Source organism: Oreochromis aureus, linkage group 15 (genome assembly GCF_013358895.1).
Source record: "Oreochromis aureus strain Israel breed Guangdong linkage group 15, ZZ_aureus, whole genome shotgun sequence".
NCBI lineage: Eukaryota > Metazoa > Chordata > Actinopteri > Cichliformes > Cichlidae > Oreochromis > Oreochromis aureus.
The window spans coordinates 566565-582127 of NC_052956.1; the positions used below are offsets into that span (position 1 = coordinate 566565).

The window sequence follows — 15563 nt, forward strand, 5'->3', positions numbered from 1 at the left end:
TTTTTGTACGTAGCTTTCAGAGCCATCCTTGTGAAAGAAGCTGTATCAATAAATAATCTTGAACTTGGGAATAATTATACTGTTTGACTTTTATATAACCCGCCATAACTGAGAAATACATTTGGCCGCTTTGTCTGAGTAAGGAAGTGATGCTTGTTCAAAGAACATAACAATACAAAAAGACCAGAAATAATCTGTTCATCCTAAATTCACTGAGACTTGAATCGGGTCTTTTATGTTGAGTGTATGCTTACTGCATAAAAATGAGGCTGGATGGAGTTAACACTGTGTCACTGGTTTGTTTCAACCTTTACACTAACTCTGTACAAATTCATTAAATCCCATGTAAATGTGATCTCCTCTACAGACGTAACCTCTGACCAACAACGTGTGCAAATATTTTAATAATGTTTGTTTAGGCTACACTCGCTGACTGCACCATAAAGTGAACAGCCTGGCCATAATTTCACTTCAGTTGATATCGCTCTAAAACACTGTGTTTGGGACATTCAGGCGTTGGTTCATTTTTAAAGGTTTGAAACATTAGAGAAACTCAGCTTGTCTTTAACTGAAAAGTTTGACACAATGGGATAATATTAAATTTGTTATTTTTTTCATAGTGTGTCAGTTGAGAAAACAAGTGTCTGTCTGGTGTCTCAGCTGTAAATATGACCTAGTTAGCTTTGTTAGCTTAGCTTGGCTTGTTTTAAAGACTGGAAATGGGAAAGTCCTTAAGTTAATCACAGCACATTTAAATACACAGCCTACCTCAACATGGACTGTTTATACTTAAGGTACAAATGAAACAACCAGAATGTCGGTTTTGGCAGATTTGAACTACCATAGCTTACCACAGCTTTATGCTAAGCTATGGTAAGCTAACTATTCCTCTTTAATTAATGAATATCAAGTAATATCAAAATTCTCAACAATTCTTAAATTGGTAAGACGGCCAATAAATGGACCTTATAAATATGCCGTTCCTGGGACTGCGCTCTCCTGGAGATCTTGGATGTTGTTTTGGGATCTGCTGGAGCCGCTCGCCTAGTTTGGGGGCCACTGCACCAAGTCCTCCACTTACCACCACCAGTTTGTCCGTCTGTATCTGGAAGTTCGACGGGATCTTAGCTCGGTCGTTCTCAGCCAGAATGATACTTCTTTATTTAAAAATGACGTTTAAAAACCCATGTTTAATTGTTGAGTTTCTATAGTACTGTTGGTTTGCCTGGTTTGCTTTTACCTGAACTATTCGGGCCAAACTGGCGCTTCTAAAAGCACTTTACATGAAAGCCAAAGAGCTTGGAAAGAAAGCTTCTTCGGTGTTCTTCAGAAACCATTTCTCCTAACTTCACCATATGTGTTACACAAGGAGCGAAGATCTTATCACATGGCTTGCATTTAAGATGTATGTTGATTCATTACCAGAAGCTGTGTCAGCATTTCCTTGACCTACATTGTTTAGAGTGAGTTTGTGCGTAGGCGTAGTCACTAGCGTACCATTTTCTATGTTTCAGAAAAAACAGAAAAAGTTGATGCAGTTCAGCTTAATTTGTTTGTTTCTGTTTGTTTCTTAAAGTGATAAAGTTACAACTTGATGTGAGTCGAGATAATCAGAGCTCTGTGGTCGTGATAGGCACACACACACACACACACACACACACACACACACACACACACACACACACACACACACACACCAGACAAATAATTGTCACTATTTCACTTTGCTTTTTGATAAACAAAATTCCCTGCAACTGCATTTGAACATTGTTATCACATTTTACACCTTGAATTTGACTTTCTCACATCACTGCTTACTTTGTTGCTGAACATTTCCCCCAATGAAACTGTGAAGTACTATATAATTTTCCCAACAACTTCAAAAAGACCTACAGGTGCAGGACAGCTTTTGCACCTTTGTCTGACACCTTCTGAAAGTGTCAACATTGAACATTTGTGCAGGGGAATTATACTTTTTGTGGCAGGTCAAAATGGGGTCAAATGAAAAAACCAAGGAACCTTAAGAGTTTTGAAGATTTCATAGTAAATGTGCTACATGATGTAATCACACATAATAACACGCACAGTTAGTCGGCACGGAAACAAAACTCTTTTCGAATATCAGCGCGCGTTTCTTCAGAATCGGTGACAGTCAGAGCGGAAATGCATCTCACATGTTGCCAGCACACCAACTCAGTGTGCCGGCGTATAAACGCTGCTCCACTGCAGACGTTACAGGATACCAGAGGAGGGCTTCACAGTTACGCTGGGCTTTGAGGCAAGACAGTCATGCTGCTGGTGAGTCGAGCTGTTTATCCTTAACTTTTATCGGTGATAATTAAATTATGACCACTTTTATACAACGTAATGTAAAAAAGTAGCACATTTGATTTCTGAACACTTATTTCATAACGTTGTCCCAAAATCAAGATGCAGACATTTTTCCTAATCTGTAAAGCATGGCAGTGATTAAAAACACAATGTGTTTGGATTCATTCACTGATTATCCAGCCAACTAGGAACTGGCAGCAGTGGTAAAGTTATATTTTCTTTACTTACATGTGTTCTAGCTGATAAAGCACTTTGACATGCTGTGGCCTGCGGGCTCTTGTCTTGCTTAGGTGTTGAGAGCTTTGCTGGTCCTGAGTTTGGCTCCCCTGCTGCACGGCGCCAGGAAAAGCCAGTCGGTCTCAGCAAAGCTGGGGCCCAGAGCTGGGCTGAAGGGCAACAGTGTGAGGTTGGTTATAGATCCTTCAGTGCTGCCGCACTTCACCGCAAAATCTCCCTCAAGCATCGCCAACATGTCTCTGTCACCGTGGACGTACATGTAAGACATTGCTGTTATTCATCTATGTTTCACTGGGTCATGTTAATCTTTAGGTTACAGTGTTTTTTCTCTGACCCGTCCGTCTGCAGTGACTCGTCAGTGGACTCTCGTTTGCCCAGGCATATCTCAAACGCCCAGTGCCTCACCACTGGCTGTCTGAGTCCACAGGGAGGAGGGGAGGACAGAGCCCTGGAGGCTAAACCCATCAAGTATGAAGTTCTGGTCCTCCACAGGTGAGCTGCTGTGGAAAATACTCACTTTGCACCTGGTTTTGTTCTCATCAGAAGAGCCAGAATTGCTCTTGTGTTCAGTTTCAGTTCATTTGCAGACAGCCCCGCCTTCATCATAAAGAAAATAGAAAGAATCCAGATTGAAGCTCGTTGAGGAAGTCAGTAACGGGCAATTTGCAGAGCATTTTCCCCTCTTAATCTGCTGCCTTTCCTGTCTGAAGCCAGCCAGACTGTAATTGTTGCAGTGTTGCAAGGACAGAGTGAGTCACGCACAAATACATAAAGAGACAACAGCCAAAGAACAGCAACAGTAATGTAGAAGCTCAGTGCAGGGATACAGTTTTCACCATCATCGTCGGTGAAAGCTGTTCTACCAACGGAGCGCATTCACAGTCAAACACGGCGCTGGCGCTTGTTGGACATTTCTCTCCGTGCTTCACGTCCTGATATGACTGCGCAGGTCTCAAACAGGAAGAAGCAGCAGGTCTTTCCACTTAACCTAGAAAACAGGAGCCACTGGGTGTTTCCATGCCGACACCGACTGACCACATTTTCTTCCTCACAATTTATTTCTTAACATTTTAAACTTTTTAAAATCATCAACTAAATTCAAAAACTGTAGATACATTACAAACTGCATCCAATGTTTTTAAATTACTGTGTGGTGTACAGAGATCACACGGACTTTCTTTAGTTTTCAAAAAATGGACTCGTTTTGTTTCAAATGTTATTTGTTTGTTGTTCAATAAATTCTGTGTTTAGTTTGTTTGTCATAATGTGATGTGTAACATTTGGCTTTCAGGGTTTTTTTCTCTCCAAAACTTTGTCATGAGTGGTATCAAAAATACTTTCCCTTTTTTTTACTATTTAGTACGAAACTTTACTTTTTAAAAATACTTTACATTACAGTATTTACAATATTTAATAATTTATGATACTACTACTACTAATAATAATAATGATAATAATAAATTAATACCCTGTCATTAGCCCTTTGGTATTTTTCCTTTACTTTTACTGAGTTTACTTTTTAATTTCATTATTTTTAAAACCTTTTAAGTATTTTGAAACACTTTGTGTCCTTCTGGATATAAAATGAAATGTAAATCTTTTTGAATCTAGTAGAATGTCTTTAAAGAAATCCCAAAAGGTTGATTGTGTTGATCTGGACGTCACGTTTTCAGTGGGACGTTTCGTCACTCATCCAACTTCTTCAGTGAAGAACAGAATCCACATTTTGGGATTTCCTTGCCTGGATGATTGAGCATCAACACGTCTTTAAAGATCGTTTTCTCACACGTTTGTCACTCGGACCTCCTCCCAGACATCAGCGAATGAATGTAGGCGTCTGCTAGCTGAATAATGTCGAGGTGTTTTAAAAAAAATAAATAAAAGTTTTGTATTTAGATCAACTATATTCCTCAATTTTCCATAAGATCCAATCAAATGAGTCTGCAGTCACCAGGTATTACAGTTTGACAGACACAGTTTTAGAGGGTCCACGTGGACCCAGTGGGCGACGTGGATTCTTCAGCCTAATCTGTAATCTGTAATCCGGAGCTGTACCATTTTGTGCTTACTGTCACCAAATATAGCTCTATATCACCTGGGCTGTTTGGCACCTTTGTCATGCTGCAGAACCAATCAGATTCCTCCTTTGTGGCAATCTGTGATAAAAACACAAACATCGTGAAAAACGCAGTGGAGGTAATGTGTTAGTTAGTAGGTCAAAGGCATTTCTATAGAAGAAGCAGAACCACAGTATTCATACTTATGTACGTTAGGGTTTTTCACTGTTATTTCCCATATAAACCACAGTCAAGACAAAACAAAGATTCACTGTTTAGAAAGTCGTTGCATGGCTTGCAGCCTTTGCTAGAAGTAAGTGCATCATAAAAAGACCTCAGCACAGCAGCTGCTGCTTTCGCTGCATTAAACTGAATGCAAAATACGTGTAACTGAATTAGACTGAGCGCCTTCATTTCATTTATTTTTCCCGCATTATATAAAGCCCCTTCAAATACAATGCTCTGTAACCTTTCAGTTATATATTTACAGCTCTTTCCTGCATCACCACAGGGTCCTCAAACCGTCTAAGAAAAAAGGGAGGCAGGCGAGGAAGCAGTACATCTTCACACTGGGGACAGAGGTGATCACAGCCGGCTGTACCTGTGTGAGGCCCACTGTCATACCTCAGGGGTAGGAAGGCGACGACTTGTGATGAACGCATTTCTTTCAGCACGCTGTTTTTACCCTTTACAAAGTTGCTGTCTGCAAGTTTGCTTTAAGTTATAACAGGTTCAGCTATGAAAGCAAAATGTGTAACATGAAAGAGCCATTTTGACCTCTGTGATGTGTTAGTGCTTGCGTTTTCCCCATCTTAGCTGTTAGCGCACTAGCTGCAGTAATTAGCAGTAGGGCTTGCTTTGTGACTCTGATAGCTGTGTATGTCTGCCCCCTTGTGGTCGCGAGGGCTTTATTGCAACTTTAATTCGGAGGTAAATCAGAGATGGTAGACAAAAGAATGTGAGTCTTGAATTGTTGTTGACATTATTTGTACATGATAAATAATATTAATTTTGTGGATATGTGTCTTTTTTATATTTGTTCCTATTTTATTCCTAATTTGGTATTTAGCTTTTTGACACACATTTTATACTAACTGTTTTCATTTCATTGTAAACATTACAATTCTTAATTAAAAATGTGTATCTTTAATATCTGAATCAGCTGTGACACAAATAATAAACTCAGGTCAAATTATTTTTATGTTAATGAATTCATTTCACAGTATTTTTAACGATAGCACTCGGTGGCTTATTTTGTGTTGGTCGCTCCTCTTTTTGTAAAATATTATAGACTCACATACATTTAACTTTCATTTTAAGCGAAATATTAATTGACTATAGTGGCACTCGATGTCCATCTGCAAGCTGCCTTGCAACCCACCTCCATCCCAGCTCATCCTTTCTGCAACCAACTGCTTATGCGATACCCCCAGCCCCTGGGAGACCACCTTTGACTGCTTTTTCCCTTGTAGGTAGCAGCTTATCTCCAGTCAGTCACTGACTTGGACTGCCTGCACCAAACTATGATTCAGTTTTAGTCATAATTTAAGCACCTAAACTCTTTTAGGGTCAGTCTATTTTTTGCCAGCTGAAAATATTGAAATCTGAAGTTGATTCAGTCGACTAAAATATAAATCCATAAAAGTTTGTTGTGTTTTTACCGAGAGTTGCTCTACACGTTTTACAAAGTGTCCGATTTTCTTTGACTCCAGTTGCGAGATGTGTCCATGTGTCCACTCTTTGCTTTCTCCTTAGCGTCGACATTTTTTATGCATTTTCATAAGAGCTAGTTGTACCGCCCCCTCCGTTTCCTAGGGACTGAATCGTGTGCGTAGGTAACTTTGCTACACAAGGAGCTTACTTCTGATTGGATCACTTCCAAACTCCTCCCACCTTTCTACATGACTTGATTCGATTCGATTGAATCTTGTATCTCCAGATTCTTCTCATCTCGTTTTTATTCAGTGACAAAGTTTCGGCACATTTCATCCTAGCTTTTCTACAGATTGCATGCAGTTGCAAACTGATAGCAGACTGAATGTCTTATGGCCGTTTTATCGCCACCCTGGTGAACCAACGTCGCCTTGCAAGTTGAATATGCAGAGTGGCAATCATTTTGATTGTGCTGTGATATCCCAGCTACCACTGTTTGTCTGTCACGGAAATCAGTGTAAAAAATATCACCAGAGTTGACCAAAAATTGCAAATCTGAAAAGTATGAGAAACAAAAGAAAGTTTGAGTTCAGCCAAGCTGCTTTTATTGACCATGCCAAATAGGTACAATCAACCCAGCCTTGAAGATATACAGCAACACACAGTTACAGCAAGTACAAAGCCCATGTCACGACTCCCCCGTTACAGCGCAAACATTTGAGACACTTCAATCAAATCAGCATGACCAAACCACGTGAGCACATTTGATCCTCCTTTTAATCTTTTAGGTTTGAATTGAAATCATAAACAATCAGAAACACCAGCCAAAGCAAGTCGGTCAGATCAGCCCTCACGAATCGACCCATCGAAGCCAAAAATGCGTCCAGACTTGCAGTCAGTCACCGCTTCACCTCCTTGTAATGTCAATGTTTTTACTGTATATGTCCGCTGTGTGCTTTGAGTTGTGCTTAATGAAATAAGAGTGCAATCAGTGCTCTAAGAGACTCAAATGCATGTCACTGATCTACGACTACACTACAGCTAAAGTTTCACAGAGAGCCCGACCAATGCAGAACACAGCAAAGCTGCCTATCCGCCCCCCCCACCCCCCACCCACCCAGAGCACTGTGGAAAGAAACCTGGTTATTTGTTTCATATTCATAAAGCATTACTGAGATTCACAGATGGAGTGAAAGAAACAGTGAGAAGCATGTGGACCTGCAGGGAGATCACTTTGTGTTTTCATATTTAAAGCTGGTCCTGTGTATTTAATGAATCCTGGTTTTCAGTAGAGTGGAGTTGGTTATGGCTGAGTGAGGCTCTGAAACAACATCACTGGGTCCAGTTTGAATAAAGCACATCACTGATTTTCAGGTTTTATGAGGTAATGCTCATATACTTAGTCTAATTGGAGAGAAACTGTGTCTCTAGCTGTGCCGCTGCCAAGAAAAACACAGCTTCACTAAAATCATCTTCTGATGCTGAACACAGAAAACAGGAGCTGTAATTCTTTTTTTTTCTTAGTCATGATTGGATGGCTGTCGCTCTTTAAAAAACATTAGTGCTGACGTCCCTCCCCCACCCTCCCCACGTTCCTTTAGAAAAAAAGAGAAATTTTAACATCAAGAGTGGCTAAACTTTGTACAGCTTGTTCAGAATCATTGCAGCATACATCAAATATGAAAACCCACATCTGCCCCTTATTTGAGTTGCTGTTGAGTTCTTTTTTTAATGCGCTGTTTTTCCCCCCTTTTATTTTTTTCCTCGCTTTTTCGGTTCCCTCGTGCCATTCGTCTACCGGCAGGCCTCCTCCTTCATCTCCTTGTTCTTCCTCACTTCCTCTGCATGTTTGTCCTGCCAGACACAGAAACATCAGCGCCATTATCATTTAGGAAGATATTTTCATTAACGAGGGAGACGCTGGTGTAAAGATTTGAACAGCCAAATGGGACCGAGTGGGGAAGAACTAAAAAAACTTCCTTTCATTGCACTAATATTCATGTTTGCTGATCGGGTTTGTGAACAGAGCTAAACCAGAACAGAAACGTTCAGCTGAAGCTTCATTTACACCCCAAAAACCCATTTTTAGCTCTCAGTGTGTGTTTGACATTTTGCTAAATATGTCTCTCATGTCTGTAACTTTGTAGCTGAAGCAGTAAAAACATGAACTTGTTGATGTTCACTCTGTGTTGGACTAAAACCAGCAACGCTTCATTAGTGTCGCTACAAGTTGCCTGGCAACTAGTTTGGGTTCAGAAATAACACACGAGACAGTAAAGAGTCACATTCACAGTTTGTGATACACATGGACAAATATCAGAGCGTAACTTCTTCATTACTGATTTTTACAGGAAATGTAATGTTTCATCTGAAGCTATTAGCTGGCTGTGAGAAAAAATATAAAACTGCTGCCCTCTAACTTAAAAGCTGCCATAATTCCTTTTTAGCAAGAGAAAAAGAAGAAAAACATTTTCTTTATTCAAAAGTCTAATTTAAAAGACTGTTTGCACTAATGTAGCAGCTCAGAGGGGTTAAAAGTTCCTCCTCACAGACTCCCACGTTAAACTGTCCAACTACGCAGCACCAAACAGTAGGTTTACAGCCCAGTACAAAAACAGTCCCTTCCATATTAACTCTACGGTGGGTCAGTCTCATCCATCTGGGTACTGATCAGGCTTAAGGTTAAGGGCGTGGCTATATTTCTGATTGACAGGTGTGCTGATACAGGGAGCTGATTCCTGTCTGCTAGCAAAAGCAAAATAAAAAGCAGTTTCTATGTTACCCCAGGATATCATTAAGACTGGACGAAAAGAGAAGCAGCAAAGTTTCTCTCTCCAGAGTTAAATGTGTTCTGTTTGTCTAATCTGAGCAGCAGAAAAAAACACAAAAAGGATGTTTTTATACTGCTTTATTTTACTAAAGTCAGAAATGGGCCAGATTGCCTCCATAGTTAATGCACAAATACATGTGCATATATAAAACATATATGGTTGGCCTGGTCTCATAAAAGTAAAATTAATATGACATTTGTGACAATGCTGTGACACCTACAACTGACAACTACTACCAGTTAAGTGTCATATGTTAAAATGACACATCAGCACCACAAAAACCTTGCTCAGCATTATCAGCGCTGGATTTTAATATTGTTACCTAATCTGCCCCCCCCAAACAAAAATAATGGTCCCACATGGAGATGAACCCTGGCCTTCTGTGTCTGTCTGCTGTGTGAGAAACCACACAAAGCAAGCATTGTTTGAGATCAGTTTGCAGACCTCTCCTCTAACCGTCGGGAGGCTTGGGACTTAATCGCTGCCACGTTACCTTCTCCTGCAGCCTTTCCAGCATGGCTGCCAGCAGAGCCTCCCTGTTCTCCTTGTTGGCCTCCATCTTCTGCTCCAGCTTCTCCTTGGCGTTCTTGATGAAGTTGTTGTTCTCCTCAAAAGCTTTCTGGATCACCTCGCGCTCGTGCTCTCTCTTCTCCGCCAGGTGCTTCAGCAGCTCCGCCTCCTGGCACTGGAGGAAGATGGAGAAGTGAAGGCAGCTGCTCATCCTTTACAGAATACTCAGACTGCAGGTGATAAGCAGGATGTTTGCAGTTTTCACCTATTTCAACAAAGTTCAACTGTCAAACACGTCCTAGTTGAAGGGTACAGGCACAAACTGAAATGTGTGCGGTTGTCAGTAGCTGTAGTCTTTGTCCTAAGGTAGGTCAAACCTCATAACTAATACGTTAGATCACTGTGAGCCAGTAAATCCAAAGAAATTGGAATTACCTTGTTTACAGAGAGCGGTCTTCCATCTCTAACAGCCATTTCACTCTCCTGACCTTTCCCCTGTCTGTCTCTTGCCCTCACTCCATCATCCTCTCTGATGGATGAATATGAATCATTGTCTTTGTCCCTGCTCTTTCATCTCCCCCAGCTCAGTTCCTTCTTTCTTTCCGTTCACTCCAATATTCCCTCCCACTTTCCTTTCATTCATTTTAAGCCTATTTCCGTCTCTCTGATAAATCACACAAAGAGTGCTAACAGATGTTTAACAATGCCTGAACGAGCCACAAACAGCGGATGTTTTCTGGTGGTTCAGATGATGCGCCTGCTCCCTCACCTTTCGCCTCTCTTCAGCCGCCTCCAACTTCTTCTGGATCTCCTCCAGGGATGGGTCGCGGCGCTGCGGCATGGAGGCATTGAGTTCTGGCAAGCCGTCAAAAGACGGGGGCTTGAGGATGACCTCGAAGGCCTGGCCCGATGCACGTTTGTTCAGCTCGATAACTTCTACATCTTTGATGACGCACCAGGCCAGGTCCACTGCATCTGTGTTGGTGGATAGCAGCATTTACTGTCAGAGCTGAATCCATAACCTGATCTTTGTTTATCTTTAACATCGCCATCATTTTATATTTTAAAACATGGAAACACGTTCAGAGAAAAGTACAAGAACAAAAAGATCTTCCCATAGAGTGAGTCCTTTCTGTGTACTGGAGGATGGCAGAGTGATAGCAGCAGGGTTGTTTTTGCCTCTTTTAAATATATATATATATATATATATATATATATATATATATATATATATATATATATATATTTAAATAAACAAACACAAACCCTTCCTCACAGACACAGCAGGCGAGCCAGCGTTTTGTTCATCTGCATGACTCAACTTAAGGTGGACTAATGTACTGTATCTCGAGGTTAGAGAGACGAGTCGTCCATAAATGAGATCAGAGCGACTGAACTCACTTTAATTGAATAAAAAATGTCAACGTGTGCTTTAAAACTAATCAACCTAAATGCCTGGGAATTTTTACAGTTTCATACAGATTAGGGGGTTAATCAATAATTTTTTTGCATCTAAAATCAGTTTTGTCTTTTCACAGATCTTTAATGGTTTGGAAGGCATTTAAATCATAGCTAGATATTTAGAGTTGGCGCCATAAATAAATAGAGGAATGTGTCTTTATGATTACACAATGAGATGCTGCTCTAAACATAAAATCACATATTCCTGGGACAGAGCCTTGGGGAACTCCGCTTATAATAAGGAGGAAAGAGGCCTGAATGCTGGCTGATCACCGACTGTGCTGAAAACTCAAACTTTCACGTTTGTAAAAGTATAACGTGGTCAGCTGCACCAAACACATTTAAAACCATCCATCCGCTTCCGCTTATCCTTTTCAGGGTCGCGGGGGGCGCTGGAGCCTATCCCAGCTGTCATAGGGCGAGAGGCGGGGTAACCAGTAAAGAGATTATAAAGGTGCCTCGTGCATCCAACATGTTTTATCGTCACTATACACACACACAAAGAGATGGATAAGAAATCCCCAACAAGGATGGGATTCGAACCCACGCGTGCAGAGCACAGTGGATGAGTAGGCCATCGCCTTAACCACTCAGCCACCTCGTCTGACAGCTGGTGTGAGACTGAAGCATAAACTCAGGCTGAAATGTAAAATGTAAATGAATTTAAGCATCTGGTTTACTTTGAGATTGGATGTTTTAGTTTATTCAGAGATCTGGAGGAAGAACACAGAAAGTGTTTCACTCTGTAGAAATGATGCCAAAACTAAAAATACAAGTTATGTATTTAGTTTGAGTTTGCAGTCACTCCTGATCTGTTATAACTTTAGATAGAGGGAAACAAAACCACTTCTTGCTCACTTTTAGCTCCAAAGGTGATTATTTAGAAAGACCCAGAATTAGGACAAAAGAATCAGCGTGCGTCAGCACTGACTGTGGGCCTGGGTTTACTGCAGATCTAATAAGACATCTGTGGATGACATGTTCTTGTGTTTGTCTGTAGTTGCTGAAGAAGTTCCTGGTATTAGACAGACAGGAAGAGAGGAGCTGAAGTTTGAGGAGCATCAAACTCCAGCCACAGAGACTAGTGTCTGCCTTTTATAAGTGACTGTACCCCTAATAAGCACCAGTGCTTGTGTAAAGGAGATTTTTTACCTTCTGCCTTGTAGGTCAGGTTTTCTGCAGTGCGTGGGTTCAGGCATGAGCAGAACAGAGACACCAGGGGGAGCTCTTTGACCTTCTCTTTATAGGCTGAGGACACACAGAAGATCAAGCTGAATCATGAGCACACAGTCGAGGACTGACGATGTAAGTCATCCTCATTATGTCTTAACAGCAGTCATAATAACGACACGCTGCACGACACAAATACTGCACATTCATATTTGAACAGATCGGTCGCGGTACAGTGTTTAAAGCAGAGGAGCAGGGGCGTGTGAGGAGAACGGGTTTGTGCTGTGACTGCATTTACCTGCCAGAGTCATGGTCTCACTGCAAATGTAACTCTCCAGGGATGCTGAAGATCCTCCTCACTCTGTCAGAGAGCTGTGCAGGGACAGAGACAGAGAGGACTGAATGCAGGAGCATCAACAGGCGCACGATGCAATCTGAGAAGGAAGAAGCTGAGGAGACAACAGCGTGAGCCAAAAGTGTAGAGCAGCCAAGTCATGATTATTGGCCTTATGCAAAGCTGCTCTAGCAGAATCAGAATAAAAAGATAAAGGCGGAGCATAATGCAAAAATCCCACCTGGGAAGTAAACTTTAAATGAAAGCGCACATTATCAGCTCATGTTCTGACCCGACCTCTGCAGGCAAAAACTATTCTGGGTAAAGATCTCTGATTTCCTCAACAACAGTTACTTGACATGTAGAAAAAAATACAGTACACACATACTAATAGGTTTGTACTTTTTCAGAGTCAGTCGGGTGTTCCTGCACTTTAAATGTTGTTGTTTCACCATTAAAAATGGAAAAAAATAAAGAAAATGTGTCTCTATCAAAACTTCTATCAAGCTGGTGAATAATCATTTCTTTAACTCTGAACTGTTTCAATGAGCCTGATCGATAATCCAAACAGACACGCTTTTCTGCATCATCGGTGCTCTAAAACATTTTGTGTGCTAATTGCATAATCTCATCCTTTCAGATTCTGGGAGTGCTCTGCACAGCTTACTGTCCCTTCCTCGGTCCACTGCACACACTAATTACATTTGTTTAAATCCTGGGAACCAGTATCAGTGGCATGAGGATACACACCCACTCACTGTGAGGTCGAAAACAATAAAGCGACATTTGAACGTCAACAGACGTGCTGGGCTCCTTGATACAGGCCTAATTGAGACATTTGCTATCTTCAGATTTTTTTCACTGTGTTTTAAGGTAAGTGACGGAGTTCCCACCGACCAGTGACAACATCACCGTGGCTACATCCGTCTTTTATATTTGATCTCTATGTATGATGTTGTTCCTTTTAGATATAGTTGAACTCACCATCTTGAAAACCCAGAGAATGGAGCTTTGTGGGATACATTTGAGCCCAAATCATGACTTTTTCCCAACCTTAAACTTGCCTTTACATAATAAAACAAAAGCAAATAACAAGTGAAGTCTAAATTTAAAGGTGTTCCAAGTTAGAGTCGATGCTCTGTCTTTAGACTGAAAGTCAGATGCACTTGGAGTGATGTCTACCCCACCTGTGACCCCATTACAGTCAGTATTCGTCAGTCTTGTTAGTTATACTCAACTTATCATTTAAAGAGTGCCTGTATGTGTCGACTGGCATGTGTCACATTAATGATGTCTGGTCCCACCCTGTTAGTCTCTTAAGGCCTCAGTCACAGGCTTAGAGACTGGTCAGTGACAAATGAGTATGTATTACCTGACTGGTTGCTGAGTGGTTGCTGGAGATTACTGGCAGTCACCACAGTCACCTGTAGTTCCCTAACAAACCAGCCACATGTAGTGAAGCTTGACAAAGTGTGATGCTGACTGGACACCACTTAGTGAGTAGTTGCTAAGGCTTGTAGACAAGTTGCCATTCCCCATGCGAAGTAGGGATGTAGTCTGCTAGCAAGCAAACCTGTATCCCTGTTGACGATCTAGCAATTTAGCAACTTCCTGCAACCACTCACACCAGTGATATGTGACTAGGATTTAGGCATTTCTAACAGTGCGTGCCAGGAAATTTGTTCAACCACTTGCAACCAGTTGGGGAATACTGATTTTTTTCTAGTGACCAGTGGTTTCCACTCAGTCTTCAACCAGTTTGTAGGCCCGTTGTTCGCTATAAATTAGCATCCTATTTAATATGATGGTGAATTGATATTAAATGATGCTAAACACTGCCAGCACTAGCGCCAGCTGATAACTCCCCAAGCTCCACCTTCTCATCTAAATGTGATCACATCAGCAAAACCGAGATAACACAAATGCTAAACTCAAAGCTTTAACATTTTTGTAAACAGCTGAAACTACCTAAAGTTTATTTTATTGTATGTTGGCTTTTTATCTCGATGCGCTGTCATTAACAAGCAGTAAAGGTGCTGGATGTGTTTGAACCTTGACGAAAGCTATGCCAGTTGAACATTTACTTAAGCTGGGCAGACACTGTGCGATTTTTTCAGTCGCGCGATTCAGCTCCTGCTCAAACTGCACGATTGACTCGCAGGGGTTAGAAGTTCGTAGGTCACGATGCAGGGTCTCACACTATACGGCCCGATGCTCTGATGCGACCTGAGTGCTCACACTGTGTCCATAAAAATGAAGGTTATAACAGAAAATCTGTGCTCGCTCTCCCTCTCTGTCTCTCACTCACACTGACACCACCACCATCAACTTTGCTAAAGTGCTAATGAAAAACATTGATCAGGCAGCTGTGATTGAGCAGCAGTGTAAATCCAACTATTTTCACGGTTGTTGTGGTCGTGATAATTTTGTGAGGCCACATCGAAAAGGCTCGGATGAGCTTTCCAAAGTTCTACAAGTGCCTCCATCGCTTGTGTTCAGATCACACGCTGCACTGCTGTGCTACTCCGTCTTTTCACCGACGTTTATGTGTTTGCGCGTGCGCAGTGTGAGCGGCTGCGGTGACACCCTCACGACGGTCGGGAGGATTTCAAACAGGTTTGAAATCCTCCCGACCAAGCGATTGATGATCGGGAGCTGGTCATGAGGTGTTAATCGCTTCTCGTTACCCCACGTGTACTACACGATGCACGACGCACGATGAAGGCCAAACTCGGGCCGATCACCAAAACGATCGTACGACTCAAAAATCGTCTCAAAATGGGCCAAAAAATTGCACAGTGTAAGCCCAGCATAAGCCCAGCATTAGACAGAAGCAAATGAGCATATTTCCAAAAAAGTGTCTGTCTGTCTGTCTACAGATGAGCCTGTCAGCGAGCCTGAACGTCCGTCTCCACACAGAGACAGAAGTGTCCTAATGAGACACCCTGCATTCCCGTGGAAGACAGATAGCTCATTATA

At 41.6% G+C, this 15563-nt stretch overlaps 2 protein-coding genes and 1 non-coding gene across 7 annotated transcripts in view; 1 reads left to right on the plus strand and 2 right to left on the minus strand.

Annotated features, from left to right (window-relative positions):
- Window positions 1-2212: 2212 nt before the first annotated feature.
- Window positions 2213-5639, plus strand: il17a/f3 (interleukin 17a/f3). The gene is made up of 4 exons (XM_031734169.2): window positions 2213-2298; window positions 2622-2827; window positions 2917-3060; window positions 5137-5639. The coding sequence occupies exons 1-4, from the start codon at window positions 2290-2292 to the stop codon at window positions 5258-5260; spliced, it is 483 nt and encodes a 160-aa protein (XP_031590029.1). The 5' UTR covers window positions 2213-2289; the 3' UTR covers window positions 5261-5639.
- Window positions 5640-7987: 2348 nt separating this feature from the next.
- The window catches only part of stmn4 (stathmin-like 4), a 28241-nt gene continuing 20665 nt past the window's right edge, over window positions 7988-15563 (minus strand). For 4 of the 5 annotated variants that reach the window (XM_039598617.1, XM_039598616.1, XM_039598619.1 and 1 more), the window contains 5 exons: window positions 12549-12622; window positions 12233-12328; window positions 10389-10594; window positions 9603-9794; window positions 7988-8132 (listed from right to left, as the gene is read on the minus strand). In XM_039598617.1, coding sequence (XP_039454551.1) covers window positions 8073-8132; window positions 9603-9794; window positions 10389-10594; window positions 12233-12328; window positions 12549-12561 — 567 coding nt within the window. In that variant the 5' untranslated portion in view covers window positions 12562-12622 and the 3' untranslated portion in view covers window positions 7988-8072. Of the gene's footprint in view, window positions 8133-9602; window positions 9795-10388; window positions 10595-12232; window positions 12329-12548; window positions 12623-13956; window positions 14058-15563 lie in introns of those variants that run through there. The other variant, XM_039598618.1, reaches the window with a different exon arrangement.
- Window positions 11603-11684, minus strand: trnas-acu. Its single transcript has one exon. It is a non-coding gene; the product is annotated as a tRNA-Ser (tRNA).

What these genes read in the sequence shown, in the direction of transcription:
- il17a/f3 (XM_031734169.2), top strand. An exon ending in CTGTCACCGTGGACGTACAT is followed by an intron (nt 2,828 to 2,916) that starts GTAAGACATTGC and finishes GTCCGTCTGCAG; the next exon opens with TGACTCGTCAGTGGACTCTC. An exon ending in GAAGTTCTGGTCCTCCACAG is followed by an intron (nt 3,061 to 5,136) that starts GTGAGCTGCTGT and finishes GCATCACCACAG; the next exon opens with GGTCCTCAAACCGTCTAAGA.